At 37.3% G+C, this 24996-nt stretch overlaps 2 protein-coding genes across 7 annotated transcripts in view; one reads left to right on the top strand and one right to left on the bottom strand.

The window, feature by feature from the left end:
* elp4 (elongator acetyltransferase complex subunit 4) overlaps positions 1–2391 on the top strand; it is a 71976-nt gene extending 69585 nt beyond the window's left edge. The window contains exons 10-11 of one of the 2 annotated variants that reach the window (XM_066700512.1): positions 1389–1522; positions 2288–2391. In XM_066700512.1, coding sequence (XP_066556609.1) covers positions 1389–1520 — 132 coding nt within the window. In that variant the 3' untranslated portion in view covers positions 1521–1522; positions 2288–2391. Of the gene's footprint in view, positions 1–1388 lie in introns of both variants that reach the window. The other variant, XM_066700511.1, reaches the window with a different exon arrangement.
* A 12827-nt stretch (positions 2392–15218) lies between these two features.
* Positions 15219–24996, bottom strand: part of LOC136747573 (paired box protein Pax-6) — a 25233-nt gene continuing 15455 nt past the window's right edge. For all 5 annotated transcript variants that reach the window (XM_066700507.1, XM_066700508.1, XM_066700509.1 and 2 more), the window contains 7 exons: positions 24628–24793; positions 19125–19283; positions 18619–18701; positions 18235–18385; positions 17672–17784; positions 17134–17284; positions 15219–16659 (listed from right to left, as the gene is read on the bottom strand). In XM_066700507.1, coding sequence (XP_066556604.1) covers positions 16574–16659; positions 17134–17284; positions 17672–17784; positions 18235–18385; positions 18619–18701; positions 19125–19283; positions 24628–24793 — 909 coding nt within the window. In that variant the 3' untranslated portion in view covers positions 15219–16573. The remainder of the gene's footprint in view (positions 16660–17133; positions 17285–17671; positions 17785–18234; positions 18386–18618; positions 18702–19124; positions 19284–24627; positions 24794–24996) is intronic.

Raw genomic sequence — 24996 nt, 5'->3', positions numbered from 1 at the left:
GTAAAGTTTTTTTTTCTTCTTCTTTTTACTTGCACATTATGTAGGAGTTTTATAACACGTTCTTCGTGTTTTTTTCTCTTTATCAACCGCACAGAACGTGTAATCAGCCCTGACAACCTATTGAAAAGTGTTGAGCAACCACAGATGTTAAATTGTGCATAAAGTCATATACATCCTGCAGTTCAGCCAGTCATGCCACTGGGACGCTATTCCTGCCCCAGGGAAGAACAAACTCAAGTGGTCTTCCAGCTCCCCACTTGTAGGAGCGCTGTTCATTTGTTTTCTCGTAAACAGAGATCCTTGGAACTGGGACAAAAGAAACAAGCACCTTTATTAAGCACCAGATAAGTATCTATGTGTGGACAGGAGCATTCCTTTATTTGAGTGGCTCTGGGGAAGCTCAGAAGAATCGAGTGTATTCAGAGGATCTGGCTGCAAATTACAGCCTGTTTAAACCTTAAGACTGAGAACCCTGAAGTATTATTTCTGAAGTGCCAAGGGCCACAAACCTGATCCTGTTAATAAAGAAACCCTCTTAACCCCTTTTAACACTTTCTATATTACCTTCTTTGGATTTATTTGAAGGGCGCTTATTAAATGTTCTTTTGTTGTAAATGCTGGCACGGGCTTACTGGGGAAGATTAGTGTTCGTGTGGAACAAGTTATCGTGGTAAACCCTTGATTTTAATGACTTGGGTATTAGACCAACCTGTTACTCTCTAACCGTAAAAGCACAAGGTAGTGTAATGTTTAAAAACATCTTGTCCTAAACACTTGTTAAGTCAGGATGCCAATCTGGACCCTGGTGCAGCTTTAAATATCATATCCTTGTAATTAGTCACTAATACTGCAATTCTGGGGGAGTGAAAATATACCAATAAAGCATTCAAAGTTAATGGATTGTGTTTTGGTCATTTCTGTGTTAGGCAGCATGTCTCAATTTGATTTACATATTGATTTAGGCACATCTGATAAAGGATATTTATCATTGAACAAATTCTCCGAATGAATACTTATTTTAGGGTTTAGTTGTGTGCATTTCAACATGTATAATAAAAAGCTGGAACTGAAAATTGCACTTTAAATGATTCTCGTGTTGTGAATTTCTTGGCCACAGCTGCAGTACTAATATAGCAGCAGTTTGTCACTTGGTATCTCTTATTTATTGTGCAAACTCCACGGTAACAACTCACGCATATGGTTTATTAAAATGAATAGACTAGAATTACAGAGATCTAGAGCACTGTACAGCGTATAATTGTATCCTGTCATATTTAAGTACTTCTTTACAGCAAAAATGGTGACAATTTGTTTCTCTTTCTTCCTCTCCCTTCCTCTCTCTCTGTCTCTCTCATTTCTTTTTCTCTTAAAATTCTCTGTCTGCACAGAGACTACATTTGCCTCCAGACTTGTCAGACACAGTGAGCCGTTTGAGCAAACAGGATCTGGCAGAATCCGCCAAACTGCTGAGATTGGGATGTGGCGCTACGGCCACGGGCAAGAAGCACCTGGACTTCTAGTGGTCTGTGTTTAACCATTTCACTTGCAATTTGTATGACATTGTAATTATGGCAACACATTTATATCCAATGGTGATGGTGTTTTCTTTCTTGTTTTGTGATTTTGTTTTTTTCTTCATGGGCCAGAGTTCATAATTTATTGTAAAATAAAACAACACAAACCCTGGAAATATTAAAATAGTTGTATTTATCGTATTCAATTTCAAGAAGCATTTCACAAGCCCCTGATGAAACTGATGGAATCCATAATGCTTCCCAGACTTAATAAAGGTTATGAACTTCGCAGTTGTACACACAGGTGGCCTTATTAATATTTAATGTTAAAAAAAAAACAGCTGCAAATTCTGTTACATCACATTTTCTGAAGGAAGTATAATTTGTCGAAACGTGTTTGTTTTCTCAAGCTGTTTTTCTTTTGCCGGCTATCCCCACCTTTCTGTATTCAGACCACATTGCCACACACAACGGTGAAATAATTGCGTATAGCAAACAGTTCATCCCCGGAAATCAATCTGCAGGATTTTTCTGTCTGCGGTTCAAAAGCGAGCGTTTTGCTGATGGAAAAATGTTGTCCCTCTTAATGATGTCATAAGAGGTACATGGCATGTGGAAACAACTTTGATGCACAAGACCGAGAAAAAGATCTAAAATTGTTAACATCAATGTTGTCATATGTGATGTGTTCCTGAGGGGAAGAGAAGCCACTTCACCTGGAAAATACAGGTCCATTTGAATATCAGTTGTATTGTTTATTTTCCTCGTCACAGGTTTGTAAACCTCCACAGCAGTGGCGAACGACTCTAATGGACTGCTCTGTAAAATACGATCTGTTGTAAAACCTACTTTCTCAATAAAAGTGACGGAAAAACTGTTATGTTGTCGGACGCCTGATTGATTTCGAAATGCGTCAGAGGGCCTACAAGAGTGACTGGTATCAGGTATGTATGATAGAAAAAAGAAAAGCAGTACAGGTATGCACCCTGCAGCCAAATGAGCAATTAAGGGATGAGTGGTCATTTCTGCCATCTTAAGTGCGACTTAAGTTCAGCCACCTTCTGCAACCTGACCTGTAATTTACCTTTGCACTTGTCAGCATGATACCATAGGTAATGAGAGTACCTTATTCCATAACATGCTCTGAACGAAACTGTCCTACCTCACTTACCATGTCTTTTGTTTTTTAGTAGGAAGTGGACTGTATTGATCACAGAACAGGGCTTCAGAAGGGCGCAGCTCTGCAAGACGATTGAGTGTAAGTACAGCAGAACCTCGAGGAATGTGTGAGGATTGTAGAAAATGTACACCTAATCACCGGTGATCCCATTTGTGAGAATGGCTCGCTCACACACTGTTCCTTGTCCCCCCTTTTTATGCCCTAGAATGTTGTAGAAAAATAATAATAAAAGGAATAAAAAAAAACCTCTGTCATTCCTTATCTTCTACTCCTACTGAAAGGAGGTCTGTTTGTTCGCAATCCAGCCAACACGTGAGATCAGGTTGTCACATGTCACTTTATTCCTTCTTCTTGGATACCTGTGCTCGACTGCAGTATTGGCTTTCAGTGATGTGTCTCTGCGGAGCTTATATTTTGATTTAAAATCATTAAAGTGGCTAAGGGTGGTTTGACAGATGGACTAACTGTCAATCATACAATGTCAGGGTAATTTGGTTTGTGTGATGAACAATCAAATATGACTGCTGTCTTCCTGACACAGGCTCTACTCACCGCTCTTCTACACCTTGACGGTACAGCATATGAAAGCCGAATGCTGTGTGAATTACTGAGTATAGGCAGAACTGGGATGATCGCACAACAGTTTAATGTAGATGTAACTGGACTCCAATCATAGTTACTGAGCCATTGTCTATTCCTGATCTACATTGTATTGACTTAAAGGAAAGCTGAAGCAGAGGTAGAGACAGGCTACCAACAGTCCAGCGACACTAAACGTGTACAAGATACATTAATAAAGTGTTATTTAATAATAAAAATAATAATTTAGCTTGTGTATTGCATCAGAAGGGTTTTAATTTAGAAAAAAATAAAAAATGTTTCTGTTCTTGACAGCTTCAGGATGCATTTAAGGTCATGATGTGTGAAAAGGCTCTTCTTGTCATGGTGTTGAATCTCAGGCTAGCAGGAAACCATAACTGCAGTTGATGTTTTCAAACCTCCACTTCTCCGTAAAGGTACAATAGATCTCATATCATTGTCTACAATTTCATTTTTATAATAATTACTGTCAGCAATGGTTGGAGCTGAACTGTCTGTCTTTACTTGTGGTTGTCTTTTATTCATCAATTTGTTTCTTCCACGTCTTTTAAGAGATTGTGCTTTGAGGCATTACCTGAGCCCCTCTTGGCTTGTTACTGTCTGAGACGTGATTCCTGGTTTTAGTTTTAGTTTTTTCATCCTTAGAGACAGCTTTCATTTTATCTCAGTCCTAAAGTTTGTATTTTGACACTCGATACATCAGGAAGCCAAAGAACGATAATCCAGATCTTGCACGTTTTATGTCTTGATTCTTGGCAAGGTGGTGACCGGTCCCCAGCACCCCCCCACCCTTGCTTTCCTGTGAAGAACTAAAACCTGTTCCCACCCCCAGCGTCATTCAGACTCTGTTGGCCGATTCATGTTCGTGTTTACAGAGTATGAATATTTGAATATTCCTTCTTAAATATGTGTGTGTGTAAGTATATATATATATATATATATATATTTGTGTATATGTATAAATGTTAATTGAGTTTTAGTGCCTGCTATGGTTTGTCACGCCACAGTAGATCTGGGGGGAATCACAGAGATTGAGTATAAATCAAGCATTTATGAATTTAAATGGAGACTCTTTAAAGGGCAGTTAGGTCATACAGAGCAATGCACCTGTTGAAGTAGTTGACTGGTCAGACAGTGGGCCGTACTTCCACGATTCTTAGATTGAAAATAAAGATTTTATGAGGTAAGATCTCATTAGGTGGGTTGTTTTTAAAAATCGATTTATGAAGTTTAACAGTCAGCCTATTAAAAAAGTAGTGTTTTTCAAAAACAAACATACCAAGCCTACATACGAATGTAATAATGCCATCAAACTTGCATTTTCAGTCTATAATCATAATTAACTTACTTCTCGTTTTTACTTGTGCTTTTCAAAAGTTGAAGTGTAAATGATTTTTAAAACTTTTTTTGTATCTATTTTTTTTATTTTCATATTGGCTGCTTAATTACAATGCAGGTGATCTATTTTGTGTTTGTTCTGTTGGAATGATTCTACTGAGCTTTTCAAATGAAGTCCATGTCTGCTTTTAATTGTTGTGCGTGTTCAACTGGCACCACATCGCCCTGCCTTCGTCATGCTGCGGGGGTGTTGAATATTTAAAGATAGAGCTGCTTCCACATTCTTGCCGCTCTTTTTGTTTTTACTGTGGTATTTTATAATCCGCTTACTTTCACATAATTTCTGTGCCAAAAGCTGCCAAAAACGTAATAAAGACAATCTCCTGCAACCACACTGAAGAAAGTTAACTTTGAAAACACAATTTTAGTTTTCTAACATGCTTAACTGTGCTCACCGGATGGCTTTGTCATAATGTCTCTGCTTTACACCACTTGCTGTTTTTCTCCTCTCTTCAGAGAAGGTTGCGTGTCTTGTGAATGATGTAATTTTTCTGGACCATTTCTGTATACAGTGCTTAAGTTACATATTTATGTCTTGGTTATGGGATGATGCAAAATCTTTCAGCGAGTAAAATGCAATGGAATTCTTCTGGCATGATTTATATAATATTTATTGTATTGTAGCACCTACATGATGTGTTTTCTGTTTTTAGATTCAAACCCGAGATACAGGCGCCATTCTGGAAAATTATAGATGACTGTAAAGACAAAGGGGTGCATGTCTTTGCAGGGAATTTGTGATTCATTCTGACAGCTGTTTGTTGTTTTATTTTTATTTTCTCACATCAGGAAAATCAAAGGTTCAGTAGGGTGTTGAAATATGCTATGATCTCTGTGACAAACCAGCCGACGCTAAGCTGTGTGACAGAATTCAAGGATTTCATCTTTCCCACGATGCACTTAATTTGCTTAATGGCAGAGTCTTGTAGGGAAGAAGAAATAAAAGCTTTGGGGTAGTCTACAGTGGATCTCTGAGAACATTAGGTCTCATTTCAACAATTTCAACTTAGCCATTCATTATAAATCAACATTAAACAATGCATCAGGTGTGTTCTTTTGCATGGTGTTGAGGGAATTGGGATAGATGGAGGTAGGCCACTCGCAAAACCTCTGTGGCTAAACCAGAGAATTTGAAAGAGTTCCTAAGAAACTGAAGACGAGTGCTTTCATTCTGCGTTCTTAGCCAAGGGTAACAAGTATTGTGGTCCATGTGAGTCTTCCAAATTTTCAGTCATTATTTGCAAAATTGTGTCTGACCTTATAGCAACCAGTGGACATTCTGGTTCAAATATATAAGCTATGGGAACTCTGGGAATGGGTACTCTGTGCTCTATTCCTTGGTTGTTTCTATTGCGACAAATCAACATCCCCAGGAACCGTTACATCATCAAAGCTCTGAGAGGAGAATGAAAGAGAAAACTTCAAGATCCTACGAGCTCCTTGACTGGTGGACTGTTGTCATTGTGGTGCTATGGCTCCAGGACACTAGGTACCTTCTTGGGCAATACTTATTGTTTTGCCAGAAGGAATGCTCTTTTGTGTTTAACCAGAGAGTTTTTGCTTCAGTGACTTTGTTCCATGTTTTGATGGTACACTCATCCTGGTGCTATTGAATAATGTCCATTTGCAATTAACAGTGCTTATCAGATTGGGGATGCAAGCTACACAATTATCCATTTTGAAAACTGCATTAATTGTATATTGTGTGTTTCCTGTTGTTGTACAATCCATTGCTTTTCCCTAATTTAATGTATACTAGATATCAAATGTATTCTTAAATGCTGTAATTAGTAAAAACTTTGTTGACTATTGAAAGAAAGTAAAATACTGAAACTTTGCACAAAGGATTTTACAACAAGACGATGAGCGTAATGCTTTTGCTATAGTAATGCCTTGTGATATATATACATACACTCACCTAAAGGATTATTAGGAACACCTGTTCAATTTCTCATTAATGCAATTATCTAACCAACCAATCACATGGCAGTTGCTTCAATGCATTTAGGGGTGTGGTCCTGGTCAAGACACTCTCCTGAACTCCAAACTGAATGTCTGAATGGGAAAGAAAGGTGATTTAAGCAATTTTGAGCGTGGCATGGTTGTTGGTGCCAGACGGGCCGGTCTGAGTATTTCACAATCTGCTCAGTTACTGGGATTTTCACGCACAACCATTTCTAGGGTTTACAAAGAATGGTGTGAAAAGGGAAAAACATCCAGTATGCGGCAGTCCTGTGGGCGAAAATGCCTTGTTGATGCTAGAGGTCAGAGGAGAATGGGCCGACTGATTCAAGCTGATAGAAGAGCAACTTTGACTGAAATAACCACTCGTTACAACCGAGGTATGCAGCAAAGCATTTGTGAAGCCACACACGTACAACCTTGAGGCGGATGGGCTACAACAGCAGAAGACCCCACCGGGTACCACTCATCTCCACTACAAATAGGAAAAAGAGGCTACAATTTGCACAAGCTCACCAAAATTGGACAGTTGAAGACTGGAAAAATGTTGCCTGGTCTGATGAGTCTCGATTTCTGTTGAGACATTCAGATGGTAGAGTCAGAATTTGGCGTAAACAGAATGAGAACATGGATCCATCATGCCTTGTTACCACTGTGCAGGCTGCTGGTGGTGGTGTAATGGTGTGGGGGATGTTTTCTTGGCACACTTTAGGCCCCTTAGTGCCAATTGGGCATCGTTTAAATGCCACGGCCTACCTGAGCATTGTTTCTGACCATGTCCATCCCTTTATGACCACCATGTACCCATCCTCTGATGGCTACTTCCAGCAGGATAATGCACCATGTCACAAAGGTCGAATAATTTCAAATTGGTTTCTTGAACATGACAATGAGTTCACTGTACTAAACTGGCCCCCACAGTCACCAGATCTCAACCCAATAGAGCATCTTTGGGATGTGGTGGAACGGGAGCTTCGTGCCCTGGATGTGCATCCCACAAATCTCCATCAACTGCAAGATGCTATCCTATCAATATGGGCCAACATTTCTAAAGAATGCTTTCAGCACCTTGTTGAATCAATGCCACGTAGAATTAAGGCAGTTCTGAAGGCGAAAGGGGGTCAAACACAGTATTAGTGTGGTGTTCCTAATAATCCTTTAGGTGAGTTTATATATACATTTCTACTTACACTTTTAATTTGTATTTGGGTGCGTGTGGATGTGTGTGTGAATAATGGTCTGCTTCAGAAAACTAGTCACATGTCAAAAACACAGAAGTCTGTATTCCAAGTAGGTCATGGCTTGTTTCTTCTGAGGTAAAATGACTAGGAAGTGATCATATCTACTTTAAAAAAAAAAGTAGACGAAAGAGGGCCTAGCTTGCGTTTACTTTTTGATGAAGATTTTTTATTACAATCATTATTTTTTAATCCAGATATACAGTATGTATTATGTGAATTCTTTTTTTATTTATTTATATACCTACTATTTGCAATTGGTGCCATTCCAAGTTCCCCATCTCTCCGTATAGCTTCCATTAGTACCGTCAAAGGAAATATTAATATACTTCATACTACTGTGAGGTGAACTTTCATGTTGAAAGATTTAAGTTCCTTTTTACATCTTCAGAGACCCCAAAGAAAATGAATTGGGTGTGTGAGTAATGTCTGCCTGTCCGTTTCAGACCAATTTACAGCATTTGTTTATCTTGTTGTGTTCCTGTGTTATTGGTATGTATAATTTAGTCTAGCAGTGGTGTATAAATCATGCCCTTTCAAAGTCACAGACTTTCAAGTTTCACAGTCACCAAAACAAGTGTGAAATGTCAAGCTACATTTTGCAGCCATCCGCTAGATCCTATTTTAGTTATATATAGTGAATTTCACTTTTTCAAAACCACATTAATATGGATGTTAAGTCTTTTCTGACGCAACTCTTGCAGCACAGATACCTCGCTGCTATGCTTGTGTATAGTGCTAAATGCTTTGAGTTCTTTTTACCAGAAAGAAAAAAGCAATCGATAACAAAGACAAATTAAAAACATTGTCTGGTTAAAACTATTTAAGAGTTTTTTAGTGAAATGAACCTAAAAAAATTGTGCTGAAGGAACTTAAAACCCAGTAAACACACATGCAAATACAGTGGCTGTCAAAAGTATTCATCCCCTTGGACTTTTCCACGTCATTGTGTTACAACATGAAATCAGAATGGATTTAATAAGGAGTTTTTGCCACCGATCAACACAGACAATGTCCATAATGTCAAAGTGAAAAATATAATCTGCAATCACCCCCTTCAGTCAATATTTGGTAGAGGCACCTTTGGCAGCAATTACAGCCAAGAGTGGATCAGTCTGTACCCGCTGTGCACATCTCGACACAGCAATGTTTGCCCATTCTTCTTTGCACAATTGCTCAAGCTCCATCAAGTTGGATGGGAACCTTTGGTGAATAGCAATTTTCAACTCTTTCCACATTTTCTCAATTGGACTCCAGCATGGCTTTGGCTGTACGTTTGGGGTCATTGTCCTGCTGGAAGATTAATCTTCTCCTAAGTCCCAGGTCTCTTGCAGACTTCAGCAGGTTTTCTCCCAGGATTTCTCTGTACATTGCTGCATCCATTTTGCCCTCTATCTTTACAAGGTTTCCAGGTCCTGATGCAGAGAGGCATCCCCATAGCATGATGCTGCCACCACCATACTTCATGGTAGGAAAGGTGTTCTCAGGATGATGTGCGGTGTTAGGCTTGTGCCAAACATAGCGCTTAGCATTGAGGTCAAAAAGCTCTATTTTGGTATCATCAGACCATAGAATCTTCCTCCACATGCCCACATGCCTTCTTGCAAACTCTAGCCGAGATTTGATGCGATTTCTCTCCTATAAATGCCACTTTTTTGAAGCACCCAGGATATTGCTGCAGTATGCACAGTGTCTCCCAGCTCAGCCATGGAAGACTGTAACTCCTTTAAAGTTGCCATAGGCCTCTTGGTGGCCTCCCTGACTAGTGCCCTTCTCGCCCGGATACTCAGTTTTTGAGGATGGCCTGATATAGCAGAGTCACAGTTGTGCCATCTTCTCTCAGTTTCTTAATAATGGACTTTACTGTGCTCCGGGGCATACTCAGTGCCTTGGAAATGTTCTGATATCCTATCCCTGATTGGTGCTTTTGAAGAACCATATTCTGGATTTGATTTGAATGTTACTTCATCTTAATTCTGTAGTTTTTGTTAGGAATTATACTAACCAACCAGACCTCCCAGAGACAGGTGTATTTAACCTGAAATCATGTGACACACCTTAATTACAACTATTAAACTAATTACATGACTTTTAAAGACAATTGGTTCCACCACAGCTCAATCAGGTGTTTCATAGCAAAGGGGATGATTACTTATGCATTCAATTATTTTCTGTTTTGTATTTGTAATTAATTTTGAAAAATTTCCAGATTATATTTTTCACTTTGACATTATGGACATTTTCTGTGTTGATCAGTGGAAAAACTGATTAAATCCATTCTGACTTCATGTTGTAACACAATGACATATGGAAAAGTCCAAGGGGATGACTACTTTTGAGAGCCACTGTACATACATACATATACACTTTCCACTGAGTGTCACACTTCGCTAAAGTGGAACTTAAATGAAAACTTTTGAAGACAAAATGGGCAGCTTGTTGTATGTATCAATAATTGTTGTCCTCGCGCTCTAGTCACTTGCTGACCTCTCAGTGACTTCAGTGAAGGCTGTAATGCACTGTGTTCTTGCGTCAGCACTGTGTTGTGCTCTGTGAGGGGCTTGGGAAGAGATGTGCACAAGTACAGACTCAGTATTACACTGAAAATAAACCATAGCGCACTCCGTAATTCAGTTTTCAGAGCCCGTTTGTATACATTATGAATAACGTGATGCATTTGAGCTTGGTGTCACTAGGTTTTTTTTTCATTTACATTTTCATTTACATTGTAGCCAAGGCCTCAAAGTGGCAAGTGTGCCAGGTTGTGTTCGCTTTACCTGACTGTGTCTGAGTTCAGGTTGGTGAGATCTTCACTATCTTCATCTCATATTATTCAACCTGAACCCATATTCTGCATTTTATTTCCGTACAGCTCTGTTTCTATATTTTTAAATATTTGATAGAGAGCTAAAGAATGTCAAGTGTGCTCTTGTTTTTCCCTGGACACTACTCCAATAATACCCTACTGAAGCTATGGATTATTTCATGACAACCTATTGTGAAAATAAAAGGATCCCACTTGAAAACCAGAGGGAGCTGGATTACACGACCAAACAGATATTTATAAACACAATTATATTGAACTCGGTGGCACAGTGTGTTCATTCATTAGCATTTCAAGCTCTTTTTTCCCTATGATGACCTCCATATTTCACAAGTGTTAGAGATCCCCTGTTATCCTGGTTTGATTCCCTCAGTATCTAAGAAGTGTTGTTCATAAACTGTCTGAAGTACAGACCCAGTATTGTAGAAGAGATGTGCAGTAGGAAACAAACTACAGCAGTATATGTTAGGACTACAAAGAGCAATGTTTGAAAGGAGACTTTTCTATGAACTAATTTCTCGATGAAACGATTGTAATTAAAATTCTTAGTTGTTTTGGCAGACGGTGCATATGATGTTGTGTGTCAAAATTGGACATTGAATGAATTTGGCTCAGTGATGAACCTGGTAGTAAAAACCTGCATGTGAGGAAACCTTTGAGGTATCTAAAATGAGACATCTCCCAGCTATTCTTGTGGCATTTGTTAAATATAAATTTTGTTAGACCAAACATTACAGAATATCGTAGATAGTGAAATAATGTATTAATCATGATATTCATAAAAAATATCAATATGTTGGAGTCAGAGAAAATTAAAAAGAAACAAAAGGACTTGCAACAGCATGCAATAGCAGAAGCTCCAATAAATATTTCCTCTGTCATTTTACTTTTACAGACATTGTGAAGGGAAGCTAGGAAATACTTTGAAAAGCCATTAAACAAAAAATAATTATGAATGATGAATAATTCTGAATATGATATATATAGTGTGCATGCAGAGTCTCTAATAGGTCATTGACATCATTATTTTTACAATCCAGCTATTGGAAAGATCCACCAAAAATGTGCATGGATGAAACACAGGGTCTTTGAGGTGGAAGGGCAAACGTATTGTGCTAAAATTCATAAATAAATAAATATCTGTGAAACCTGTATGAATGTGGTCAGAGAGGCTCGTCCACATATGTATGTTCCTCACCAAATCTGTCTAACTGCTGTACTCATTTCTTATGGATTTCTAATTGCATGTGTACATTTTGTGACAAACAATCAACAGAGTAGGTGAAAATATCAACTAAGGCCTGAAGATCACATCTTAGTGGACTGTTAGTAGTTTTCAAAGGCAGCAGAACATTTATTATATTATTATTTCCCCCAAAAACATTGATTGACTGTATTGTATGAGGTCAAGCCTGAGATGGGAATTCAGTAAAACATGAGAAGTTTCAACAAGAACTGTAGATTAAATAAATTGGACAACTCTGATTTGAAAGAGAAGCTTGCACTCAAACATATGCAACAGAAAGTTTTTTATTTACCAGTCATGAATCTAATGTATCGATTCATTTCTTAAAATAAATTGTGTAAAGCTAAAACTTCCTAGGTCTCATATTTGTATATTCGTCCTGTCCTGTCCTGTCCTGTCACTATCTTTTATCTGTGTAACCTTTCTGTACTTTACTGTAATAAAATGCAAACCATGAGGGAAATGACTCTCATACGATGAACAGGCTGTGGGTTTTGTGCCTCTGTCCTAATTTCCTATATCCATGTGTTACTGATAGATATAGATGTGATTATCAGTTATATTCATTATGGGTCCAGCTTCTTTACTTCTGTTGCCTGCTTTTTATTATTTAATATGGCTATTTTTAGTAGAGTAAAGAAAAAACAAACCAACCAAAAAAGATCTGCTGGCCATGTTTCCTCACTCTGCTGGAAAAAAGGTACAAGGTCCCTTCTCAGTTGTCCATGAGATGTTGGCATTGGAAGAATAATCCGCTGTAGGAACCTCTTTGAGGATGTTTTGCCCAAGTGCTCTAGCCTGATGGTGATGCTGATGTTACAGAAGTAGTCCATGCTGGTGGAGAAAGACGAGGGGACATTCTGCTATTTTGTCAGATGGCCAACCACAAATTATAACACTTTCAGCATTGTAGTATTCACTAACAGTGCAGCACAGTTTTACATATCTGCTCCGCTCAGGGAGAGAGAAACGAAGTAGTTCTCTTCGGCAGAATTGTATTCAGTGTCGAAAATGTGATAAGAAACGTTGACGTTCCATTTGTTAATGTTGGGCCATCCAGAAAACGTCTGGGGTGGATCTGCTTTCTGGCGTCTCCCGCTAATATTCCACTGGTCGATTTCAGGTCCTCTGTTTCCACCCAGGGTCGTATCATCTAGTTAAATTGTAATTGGACAAGGCTTCCTTTTGGATGTTCACCAGATGTTCCCAATGCTTAGACTTATCACTAGTTATTCCACTCAGAAGGTGACGCTGTGCAGGTTGGTGAATTGTAGAAGACGATGGCCCTATGACATTAGGAGCCTTCAGGAACCTTCTCAACCAGTCATTGACAGGTTTGGTCAGAGAAGGCCAAAGTATTGCTTTTTGAAAAAATTGCAGTATACATTTTTATCAGTACATTCATAAAGTATTGTCTCTGTATCCCTGTTTTCAATATATTTGCAGATAATTGTATTTATATAATTACTATTCAGTTCCACTATAAATAAATATTGCAGGAAAACAATCACTAGCTAACAGATGCAGAAACTTAATTAGTTCAGAGCTTTGTATTGATTTAAATGTAAAATGCAACATTCACCTGTAAAATAAAATCTTGATTGATTACAAATTGCCTACTCTCATGTATTTTATATAGTTAGAGATAGATATAATATTGCAAATCATATCACTATTGAGTATTTGTTTAATTTATCATTTAATGAGAAATCTATATTTTACAATTGTATTTTTAAAAATGTGTATGTTTTCATAGCTTTAAAATGTATGACTTTACAACTCATATTTCCTTAATGTTTATGTAAAATGTTGATGTAAAATGCTGGTAAATTATTAAATATATAGTTTCACATACAGCTTGGTGATTTGTTGTATACATTTGAGAGATCTAATAATGGATTTCAATTTACTTAGATGGTGCGTAGGAAAAAGGCTGTAGATTTGTTTCCAATAAATTATAATCTCAGATTTCTTGTTAAAGAAATCTGCCTCTCATTAACTCTACCAGTATGATGTTTGAATGTATTCTTTATGAACAATACTATTAAATCTTTAAATCTGCCAATAAATTATGACCAGCTTTAAATATATACAGTAATAATATCTATTTGAAGTGTTTCTATAGTCTGTTCTCTGCTAAATATAAGAGAAATTTTAACTCACAAACTGTTCCCTTGAAAAGCTTGTTACTCTTCCTCCCTCCCACACACACTTTTTCTCCTTAAAATTATCATATAGAGCAGGAGACATTTTCATTTTTTACTTAATGTTATATTCCTCTACTGGGCATCCTTTCTTAATCGGATTTGAATTACATATTTTCACCATGCCCGGCAATCACAGATTATGATCTGTGATTAAATGAATAATAATAATAATATTGTATTATTATTAAATTATATTATTACTAAATAGAATCAACTCATAAATTCTTCTTCACACAAATTCAAATCCAACAGACAATAATAAGTATGCCATTTGACGTACGTGTATATATATATATATATATATATATATATATATATATATAAAGAGACAGAGAGAGAGAGTGATAGATGTGTGTGTGTGTGTGTGTGTGTGTGTGTGTGTGTGTTAGTTACCATAAGTAATTTCTACTTATGTAAGATCAAGCTCAAGCGTGTGAAGGTCCTGGAGAAATATGGAGGAGCTGCACAGTCATGCTCACAGGTACCTTCTCCTGTTCTCAATGGGAATGCCCGTTTTATTCACATCCCTGCTGGGTGAGGAAGTGAAGCAGGATAACTCCTTCAGCTATACAATCTCTTTTTTAACATGCTTTGGATACAGACTGTTTTTTTATTTCAATGTGTTTTCTGTTGTCGTAGTTTTAAACATGCTAACGTTGATGGTGATGCATTCCTCCAGTTATTTTTCAGTAATGTTATGTAAATGTATAAGTAGATGTATATGTGTGTGTGTATATATAGACTGAGTGTTTATGTAAGTAGATTAGGTAAAGTGTTGTGTTAAAGAAAATGAACAGGTTCTGTGGACTGTACTACACACTTTGCATTTTTACAGATTTATGTATATTTGCTTATCCTTTGTAGATACATAATTTACTTTCAAATAATCATCTTTCAGGCAGACCAAAGGCCTACATTTCCAATTAAAGGATTATCCGTCCTTGTCAAGTTATTGGAAGACTTCCTTCTAAAGCACCCCCACCTTCCCCAAGAAATAGGCTGTATTTCAACAGTAGTAGTAAGATAAAGCTCTCATTGAGACAGTAGCATACTGTACAAAATGATTTTTATAGTTTTCACAAAATACATTTAAAAAGCTCCATTTTAAATAAAATTAAATTGAAATATTTAAGAGACAGTAGTATAGACTTTTTTTATCTTATATGCAATGCGCTGACGCAGAACCTCCTGTTGTGTGTCTCGGTGTAGGAACACACCAAAATATAATTCAATGCATGGCATCCCATGCTAAAACGTATGTGGTTTTCAATCATAAATAAATGAATGTTTGATTAGCCTGAAGTTAAACATACTCTAAGCCAATGTAAAAGAACTTAAAATGTTTACAAAATTTGCAACACAAGACTAATATTAAAAAGAAAGTTGTGTAATAAATTAAATACAAAGGCTTTGGTCTGTTTTTACAATCAACAATGGTTAATTCTGATATGTAGTTGTAAACAACTTCCAAACACTTATGTTTAAAACTCTGGCAAGCATTTTTTTAATCAATTATAGGAATGAAATATTTCTAGTTGCACAAAGATGATTTGACTGTAAAACACTAGAGTACAACTATATCTAAGAACAATTAACTTGTAACTGACCTAAAGAAGAAAGTATTTATGATGCATGAAAATGTGTATAAAACATCTATAGAATATTCTGGGAAATATAAATGAAATTAACTTTATTATAGAAATCATTCTGGGAGATTTCTAGGGAAGACAAATACTTACATTTCGACATAAACAAATTGGATTATATCGAAGACACAATCTACCTTTAGCTACCAAAAGTTTTTTCACTTCCTTTTTCTGCAGTTATCGCTTTGCACATACAATTTATCTGCCAACAAGCTTTGGAAAAACCAACAGATAAATGGGCTTACACACAGCTAGTGTCTTTTCTTCCAGCTTTGCATTGGAATGATACAAGCTTGCTTCATCAGAGTCCACAATGTGTCAAAGGACTGGTCGAAGTACTCGATATAAGTTGATAAAACTATTCATGGCAGAATCTGTTGATCATGGGTTTCCTCTTTTTAACAGACGCAAGACCAACTCAGTTCAACAGTCCGTCCATTGTTGTTCTTGTTTCATCATAACATACAAATGGCCATTTACAAATACACCAAAAATGACTAAAGTTTGGAAACTGAAAACAAAGATAGTTTTGTTCCATTTAGGATATAACGCCTGGCACTTTACTGAAGTCCGTTTTGTTGTTGTTGTTGTCGTTGCTGTTGTTGTTTTTTTCTTCAAGTCTTCGTGTGCCAAGAATTATAGCACAGGGCACAATCCCAGTACAAAAATGTCTCTTTCAGAGTCTCTCTTCTCTTTATAAAATACTGCTGGACAGCCAACTTTCTGTAGAAAGTCACAATGTGAAGTAGCTCTTCTCTTTACTGTAGTCTTGGCCAGTACTGAGACATGTCTGGTTCGCTGCCTGGAACTTGGACAGGGACAGATACTCCAGGGGAGATGAGACCTGCAAGAAAAAAGTATATATATGAGTCCATGTGTAATAAAGGACAATACAACACATGGTATATGATAAGGCAATAGCAGGATGTGCTAATTGGAAATGTTTATTAGTAAGTATACATTGTTTGCAATTAAATCAGTAATTGGAAATAGAAAAACAAATGAAGAAACTTGTTCAGATCAGAATAGACTGTTTCCTGGTGACCTTTTATAAAAGGAAATGTATTTTTTTGCTGTTCCAGCTTCTGGAAGGAGGTTGTTTATATAGTTGACCAAGAAGCATAACATCAATGAAAGGAAAACTGTGCAATGGTTAAAAAAAAGTCCATGAAATGAGAGGATGTGTACATATGATACGGCACTACCTCTTACATTAAGGTAAGCAAGCAGACGATGGCATGGATGGGTTTGTTTTGCATTCAATCTCTTTCTGTTTGTTTGAATCTCACCAAGCAATTGAAAATTAATTTCTGCCTACCTGTTGAGGTGGTGCCAGAAGTGCCCATTGATTGGCTGTTCATATGTGTCTGCATATGAGGGGGCGTGTATGTGTCGTAGCTCCGCCCATTCACTGAAGGACTGGTGGGCAGCATGCAGGAATAGGAGGATGTCTGGCTGGGCACTGGGGGCTATAAGGAGAGAATATATATTAGCTTCTGGACTATATAGATGTTTGCCTTCCAATCTTAAATGCTGATGTAGGGGTATTCAGTTCAAGGCGGTTGCACGGCAAAAGTGCTGCAGGGTTTGCAAAATGCACACAGCAAACATTTACACATTTCCAGGCTAAAATCAGAGGATACTACTTCAGGTGTACATTAAAAAAATAAGTGAAGTAGGAGGCACTATTTTTTGTAATTTGTATTATTTTTTATCCTAAACGTGACACTTGATGTAACAAATTAACAGCATTGATCATTAAATATCTATCGAAAGGAGCAGATCTGCCCAGAAGATTAAGTATGCTCCTGGGGAATAGCTACAGGTTATCTGTTATGCAGGGGTAATTCACTCACTTGCATAGGCAGGTTGTTGGCCATGGTGAAGCTTGGCATGGGTGGCAGAGCGCTGTATGTGTTTGTGAGGGCTGTGTCTGATCTCCCAAGCATTGACCCCGATGTGAAGGACACTGAGGAGAAAAGAGAAGAACATTAGAGCTCTACAGTCCAGGTGCCAAGAAAAGCCAGTCTAATACAGGCAGATGACTAAACCCATATCGCTCTATAGTAATATTCTAGTACATAAAGTGTTAGTGAACTCTGATGTTAATTATTCAGTAAGATTTTTTTTTCTTATTCTTGTGTTGATTCCCCTGCAGCTGTAATGTCCAAATACTCTTTAATTTGTTTTATTTTTGCAATATTCATTTATTCATATGGTTATGAATATAGATTGTCTACTCAAAGAAAAGTAAAGTCTAATGAATATTTATACATTATGTATGCATGGATGTATTTTAAAGCTCGTTTCATTGTTGTTCGTTTGTCTGTTCATCTATTTGTTTTTATGTTAGAATTTGTATTCACCCTTGTAAATGAAATTAAAAAACGCATTTTTGCACACAGGTCTGCGCTCTTACCCGGCGTTGTGGGCTGCGGGATGGGCTGATAGACGCTCGTACTGAAGCTACTGCTGATAGGAATGTGACTGGAGGAGTTACTGGCTTGTCGTCTCTGGTTTCGCAATTTTTCCTCTCTTCTCCATTTTGCTCTTCTGTTAGAAAACCAAACCTGCAAGCACAAGCAACATATCCACTGTAATGAATACAATTCCGATTGATGCAATATAGTCTACTACCCGTTAATTGTTTATTTGCTGGTTGGTCGATAGTAGTAGGTTCCCCGACTTAAGCAGGTACTATATTAACTGATAGCAGGCAGTCAGTATGCATGTCCTATACTTCCAAATCTGCGGATATATCTGTATTCCCTAAAACACCTTTCCACATCAGTCAGCCTCTCACCTGTATTCTGGCTTCAGGAAGGTCTATTTTGGCCGCTAACCGTTCCCTGGCGAAGACATCCGGATAATGTGTCCTTTCAAATTCTGCAAACGAAGACACGTCGTTAGCATCGTGCTAATAAACATGAGCTTATATAACCCGGGGCATCTATCCATTCAGCACCGGAGAGAGATACATAGTCTATCTGTGCGTCAAACTGTAGAACTACAAGCGACCTATTTTGGTCACGCATGCTATATGAATAAAGCATTCAAATATGAACAAGTCACACATGCAAGGATTATAGGCTATCCAGTTAAAGTTGCACCTATAGCTATTAGTCTGTATCTAGTTTTACACGTGATTTGTTTTTACTTTTTTTGTTTTTAAACATGAGATAATTTATTAATTAACGCATCAATGCAACAATCAGGAGCAAGGAAATTAAAAGCAAGATAGCAATAACAGATTTTGATAGGTATCTCATACAGAGTAATAGAAATGAAACGTTGTCTTTTGGCACTTACCCTTTTCCAACGCTTCTATTTGCTCTTGGGTGAACGACGTCCTGTTTCTTTGCAACTTTCTTTTCAGCTGAAGTCTCATTTGGGTCTCATCTGAGTCCTCTCCATTGGAGCTGATGGAGTTTGTGTTTTCGCCTCCCCCATCCTGTTGCTGGCAGCCATCTGGGAAATAAGAAAGGCATCAAAACAAATCCGAGAGCATTCTGTGCCTCCTATCTCTAATACGCAATCATAAACACTGCTAACAATGTTTGCTGACAGATTAAGGGGGGAAATATACAAATATGTTTTGCAGGCTAATATAAACAATTACCCTGCAAAGAAAACACAAACGCTTCTGTTCCAAACCCTATAATAATAATAATAATAATAATAATAATAATAATAATAATAATAATACAGTTGCGAAATTAAGTGATTTGTTAAAGTAGCTGTACAGTACTGCACTGTATATATAAGATCAATAGCTCTCTTCATATAACTTACTGTTTTGTTACATGTGTATTATACTTTTATGTGTGTTATCAGACACCTGAACAGATGTTCGTAAAATAATAACAAAAATAATAATTTGATGCAAATTCTTCCCGTTGGAAATGTTTCCAAGCGCATGGAAATAAAAGTTGTCTTCTTCCATGAGCATTTTATTCAACTATTGTATGGAAGTGAAAGTGTTGTCTGGTATGCTATAATTAAATAATCAGTAAGAGCAGGCTATAATTCCCGTTAAAGTACATTTATATTTAGATTAAAGGACAGTCCGTTCTTGTTGTCGTCTGTATTATGTTTGCGACTGGTGAGAAATGCAGAATGTGAGATTGAATTGAAGCGATTGCTCTAATTATTTGAAATTATGGTAAAGTTACTAAAATGTTATGTTGATGATTATTGGACATAAAAATAAAATGAATACTACTACTACTACTACTACTACTACTAATAATAATAATAATAATAATAATAATAATAATAATAATAATAATAATAATGGTCATCTTCAACATCATCTATTATCCAGGTAGTCAAATGTTGTGGGAACATGTTTCTCGGTATGTAGGCCTTAACTCAGACCTCTTTTATCATCGGTCCACAATGGCTGCAGCGCTCAAAGGGTTAAGAGAAATGTGACAGAATGTGGTCAAACCTTTTCAGGCGCCCTGAAATGTTTTAAAACCCCAACTTTCTCCCCCTTTTACACAGTGAGATTCTTCAATAGTAGTCACCATATGGGCGTTTGTAGATCTATTGAGGTGACCACCAACACTTGAATAGAAGGAGCTGCTTTTCACCGGCACACAATGCCAGTGGAGTAAGGGAAACTATTAAACTCTTGGGGCAGGAGGGTTGGCAAACTTTCGTGGGCAGGATTTTGAAGGCACAATTGGAGGAGGCGACAAAGGGATTCTCTCAAGGCGTGCAGTGCTCTGCATTGTAGCACAAGGATCCCAGTCAACAGACTTTTTCAGTTCAGTATGTTAACCTTTATGCACTACTATCATTAATCACTGTCCCCTGGGCTGGCCCGTTCAACGCCATTTAGGATTTATACTTTCTATAGGGACAGGGGGAAAGCACACCCCAAACACTGTGAATAGGACATCTCTATACCCTGTGCCTGTGTGTTCAATAACGGAGACAGCTTCTTCTATAAGCGTCGACCTGATGTGTACAAGGTAACGATTTGGACATGCTGGGAAACCTTTGAAAATGGTCAACAATAAAGCAGCTTGTTCATAGTAGGGCAGATATATGGGGAGAAAATCAGTGCTACAATTTTGCGCATAAAGTCGAATGCAAGAAAGAAAACCAAACATGACTTTGTGCATTTGTATAAGTAACTCAAAAGGGTATCTGTGCAACTGTAACACTTAAACAACTCAAACATATACACTATATATGTTTTCCAAATAGGTCCCACATGTCATATAGTCTCCACGCTTTTAAAATGTTGCAGTCAGTTCACCTGCACACTACTTCTCAAATTCAAATATTTCGTTCCTTTGAAAAACTGCACTTTGTGCCAAAAGCATACGTTTCTGATCTGGCAAAAACCAACAACGTATTATCTTATAAAAGAAAGAATAAACGAATAAAGTCGATACGTAAATCAATACGTACTTTTTGAAGAAGATCCCATGGTATCGACTAACCTTAATAATGTATACTGCTGCTACCTTTAACTCTTTCACAATATGTATATAATACATTTAACTGGGGTAGGGTTAAAAATAAATACATAAATAAATATATCCCCACCCTGAACCAGAATCACTACTTATCCATAAAGCATTTGCGCCCCACCTGCATGTAAGTCGCAGCTCTAGTTGTACAGTAGCCTGTACTTCATCTCAGACGCCTTGTTTTACAGATAAAGGCATTTTTGAGGTTGAGATATCTTCATATGAAGTGCAGCAATAAATAAGGAGTGACAGACAATTAAGTTATCTTCTTTTAATGTCTCCCTCTCTCTTTCTGAAAGAGACCCAAAGAAAGCCCGTTCAATAGCCAGTGTCTGCGCTATTACGCTTTCTAGGGCTAATCCGTAAAAGGGAGTGAATGTGCGTCCTATTATCCCACAGCTAGACCCACTGACGCTGGGTTTAGGATTTGTTTTCTAAAAAAAAAAAAAAAAACAGAGAGAAAGGGAAAAAAGACGCTGGGAAATAAAATCATGCCTTAGTTTCGTATAGTGTCTTAATCAGTGAGGCGGAAAACAAGGCAAAAAAGATAGCAAACCAATTGCGGCACCTTTCAGCCATAGAGACCGGATCAAAACAGTCTAGGGTGCGTTGAAAGGGAAAGTGTCTCAATCCTATAGACGGCTTTAGCCCAGAAAAAGATAAGAAAAAAGTGCCACACTGATCCCTAAAAACCACTAAACCGCTAGAGAGTTTTTTTTTCTTCCCCTGGATAGAGTTGTCTCTTTTCGGGTCCTGTCACTCCCGGTGTATCCATTATTTTATTCACTGTTGCATGGCATTTATCAGATTGAGACCATATTTGTCCCCCTCTGAGACCTAACCCTGCCTTATGCTTTTGGAGTAATGGACTCTTAAAGCCTCCTAAAACGCACTCCATGTAAGGAAAGAGCATTAAGATTCATATGCATATACATCTTCTTATTAATTTTAAATATGACTCATGAGTAGGGGGGGAGGCAAACTCCTTAATGGATTAATATATTTGCATAAAGTTATGATATTTAAAGAGCCTTTTTTTATCTCGTACCCCTCCAAACACTAAACACTAAGATGTACGGCCTTATGCGAAATTATATGCGGTTCAAATCAGTCTTGCGTTTGGATGTGAGTGAAATGTATATTATGAGATTATAAGAATTAAACATTTTAATGAATCCAAGCATTATAACATGCACAGAACTGCGGCTAAAGATTCCTGAAAATGTTGTTTTAAGTCTTGATAACCGTGAGCATATTAGTATTGGTAGTAGTAATAGTAGTAGTGTTTAGTACTTTTTTAATAAGCAAAAAAAGCATTTAAAAGAATAGTAAATTCCAGGTTTTGTATTTAATCGTATTATTTCCATCATGATCCTCTCTCGGAATTTTAGAAACCCCGTTTTAAAAAACAACGGACAGCTGCTCATTAAAGCCAGCGGGAGATTTGATTTTATTAATTGAAATAGGTCTGAATGAATCGGGGGAACCCTATAGCAGCTTTAGTGGGAATCCGCCTCCGGGCTTGTGGTCTCTAACGAGGCTGCGGACGCCGTGGAGCTGCGCCGCCTCTCCAGCCCGCACCGCACCGCACCGCACCGCACCGCACCGCACCGCACCGCACCGCAATTGAGTTCAGCAAATAGCCCATCGGACACATTTCCTTCAACACACTAAGAATTATTACATTTATACAAAATAAAAACGTGAAGAAGATAAGATTTTAGTATCACATTATTCTTAAAAAAAAGTATTTCTGAAAAACTGCCTTCATGTCATTATGATGAATGTGTTGACTTGACCTGAATCTGAAGTTTGGGCGGAGAAATTGAATAACCAAAGAATCATCGTCTTCCTAATATAACGACTTTATATCTTACTTTGATTATATACTTTCCATACTAAAGAGAAATACCTAGCCTTATTCAATGGTTCATTTTCAGCACAACAATAGCATCATAACAATCAATATCATACAATTCTGGGTCCCTCTAGGGCCAGCCTTCAACTGCGTTAGTTCTGCTTATCAGTGCATTTGGATAGAGACACTAACTCTCAATTTGAACACGTATTTTAAAAACATAATATAAAACACATTTTTAATAATACTGATAATCATAATTATTATTATTATTTTGATGATGAAGAAGAAGAAATTCCTAGTGTATTTCTTCTGTATAGGTTTTCAGGCTGTTGCTCTGAAAAGGCTTCAGAAAGTATTTTCTATATGTTGATAGTGTCCTTCTGATATTGTTTAGTTCTCTTAAACCTGACATGTCTAATTGGCAAGCGGTGCCATATCGTGTCCAGGGGTCTCCTGTGGACCATTTCTACAGCTGTCTCCTCCAACTAGACGCTTATTCATGTCGCCTTAATGAGAAACAAAACGCTCTCTAATGAGCAATTACATAGCGACAGGATTGTTCCCATAACAAATTCTTGCGTGTGACAGAAACATCCTTTGTACCAGATATCCCGCACACTGTTGCTGATTTTTTTTTCTAAGGGGGGGGGGACCGGACAAAATGCAGGTTGTTGGATGGACACCTCCACTGAAAAGATTGACCACTGTCACGCACAGTCTTAACTCGGACAGAGAGAGCATTGAAGGAACGGATTTTGCAACTTCACATTCATTTCCTCGGAACAAAATCTAATTGGCATTGTCTTATACAATAATCATACAAAAAAAGAAAAATGAATAGGCTACAACTTACTTTATTAAATAACAGAAAGACAAGAGGTCGTCCTGGATAATAAATCATTTTACATTCCTACACAGAAGGTCAGTTCAGTAGCTGCTGATTTTGTGCATTATTTTTTCATCACTCCAAAATATACAAAAGATTGAAAAAAAGAATGATCTGCATATTCCTCATAGAAACATGCTGGTTTCCGTAGACTGAAAGTTGAGAGATTTCTACAATTATTAAAGCAAAATTCCGAAATGGCTATATATGTGATTTATCCTTATTATTATTATTATTATTATTATTATTATTATTAGTAGTAGTAGTAGTAGTAGTAGTAGTAGTAGTAGTACTAAAATATTATTATTATTGTTATTATTATTATTATTGATTGCACGTTTTACTATAATAAATTACATCATTTGGAGGCTGCGTAAAAATCCGACAGTAGCAATTTTAAAAATCGATGGCTTTCCAAAGAAATGTAACTGAGTCTTAATTATAATAATAATAATAATAATAATAATAATAATAATAATTGTACCAACGTTATTTCAAGTACACGTTCTTCATAATATACATTTTGCTATAATTTAGACTAATACTTTAATATCTTAATAATCCAGTGGTTGTTCCTACCTTGATTGGGCTGCCCTGGCACCGAGGTCCCGGGGTACCAGCCCGGCCGGGTCCCCCATGTCCCCGTCTGACCGTTCAGCATCCTCAGCTTGTCATACATGCCATCTGCACCCATCTGTTGCTTTTCGCTAGCCAGGTTGCGGAGGACTCTGTTTATCGATGATACCTGAAAGACAATACCAAAATTAATCAAAAGGCACTACCCATGTCGCGTCTTCACATTGGCAAGGACACAATCTGGCATGCGATTGAAATGTGCATATATATATATATATATATACACACACACACACACACACACACACACACACACACACACACATACATACATACATACATACATACATACATACATACATACATACATAC

The sequence above is a fragment of the Amia ocellicauda genome, chromosome 4, assembly GCF_036373705.1.
Source record: "Amia ocellicauda isolate fAmiCal2 chromosome 4, fAmiCal2.hap1, whole genome shotgun sequence".
Lineage (NCBI taxonomy): Eukaryota > Metazoa > Chordata > Actinopteri > Amiiformes > Amiidae > Amia > Amia ocellicauda.
This window is presented reverse-complemented; position numbering and strand designations above follow the sequence as displayed.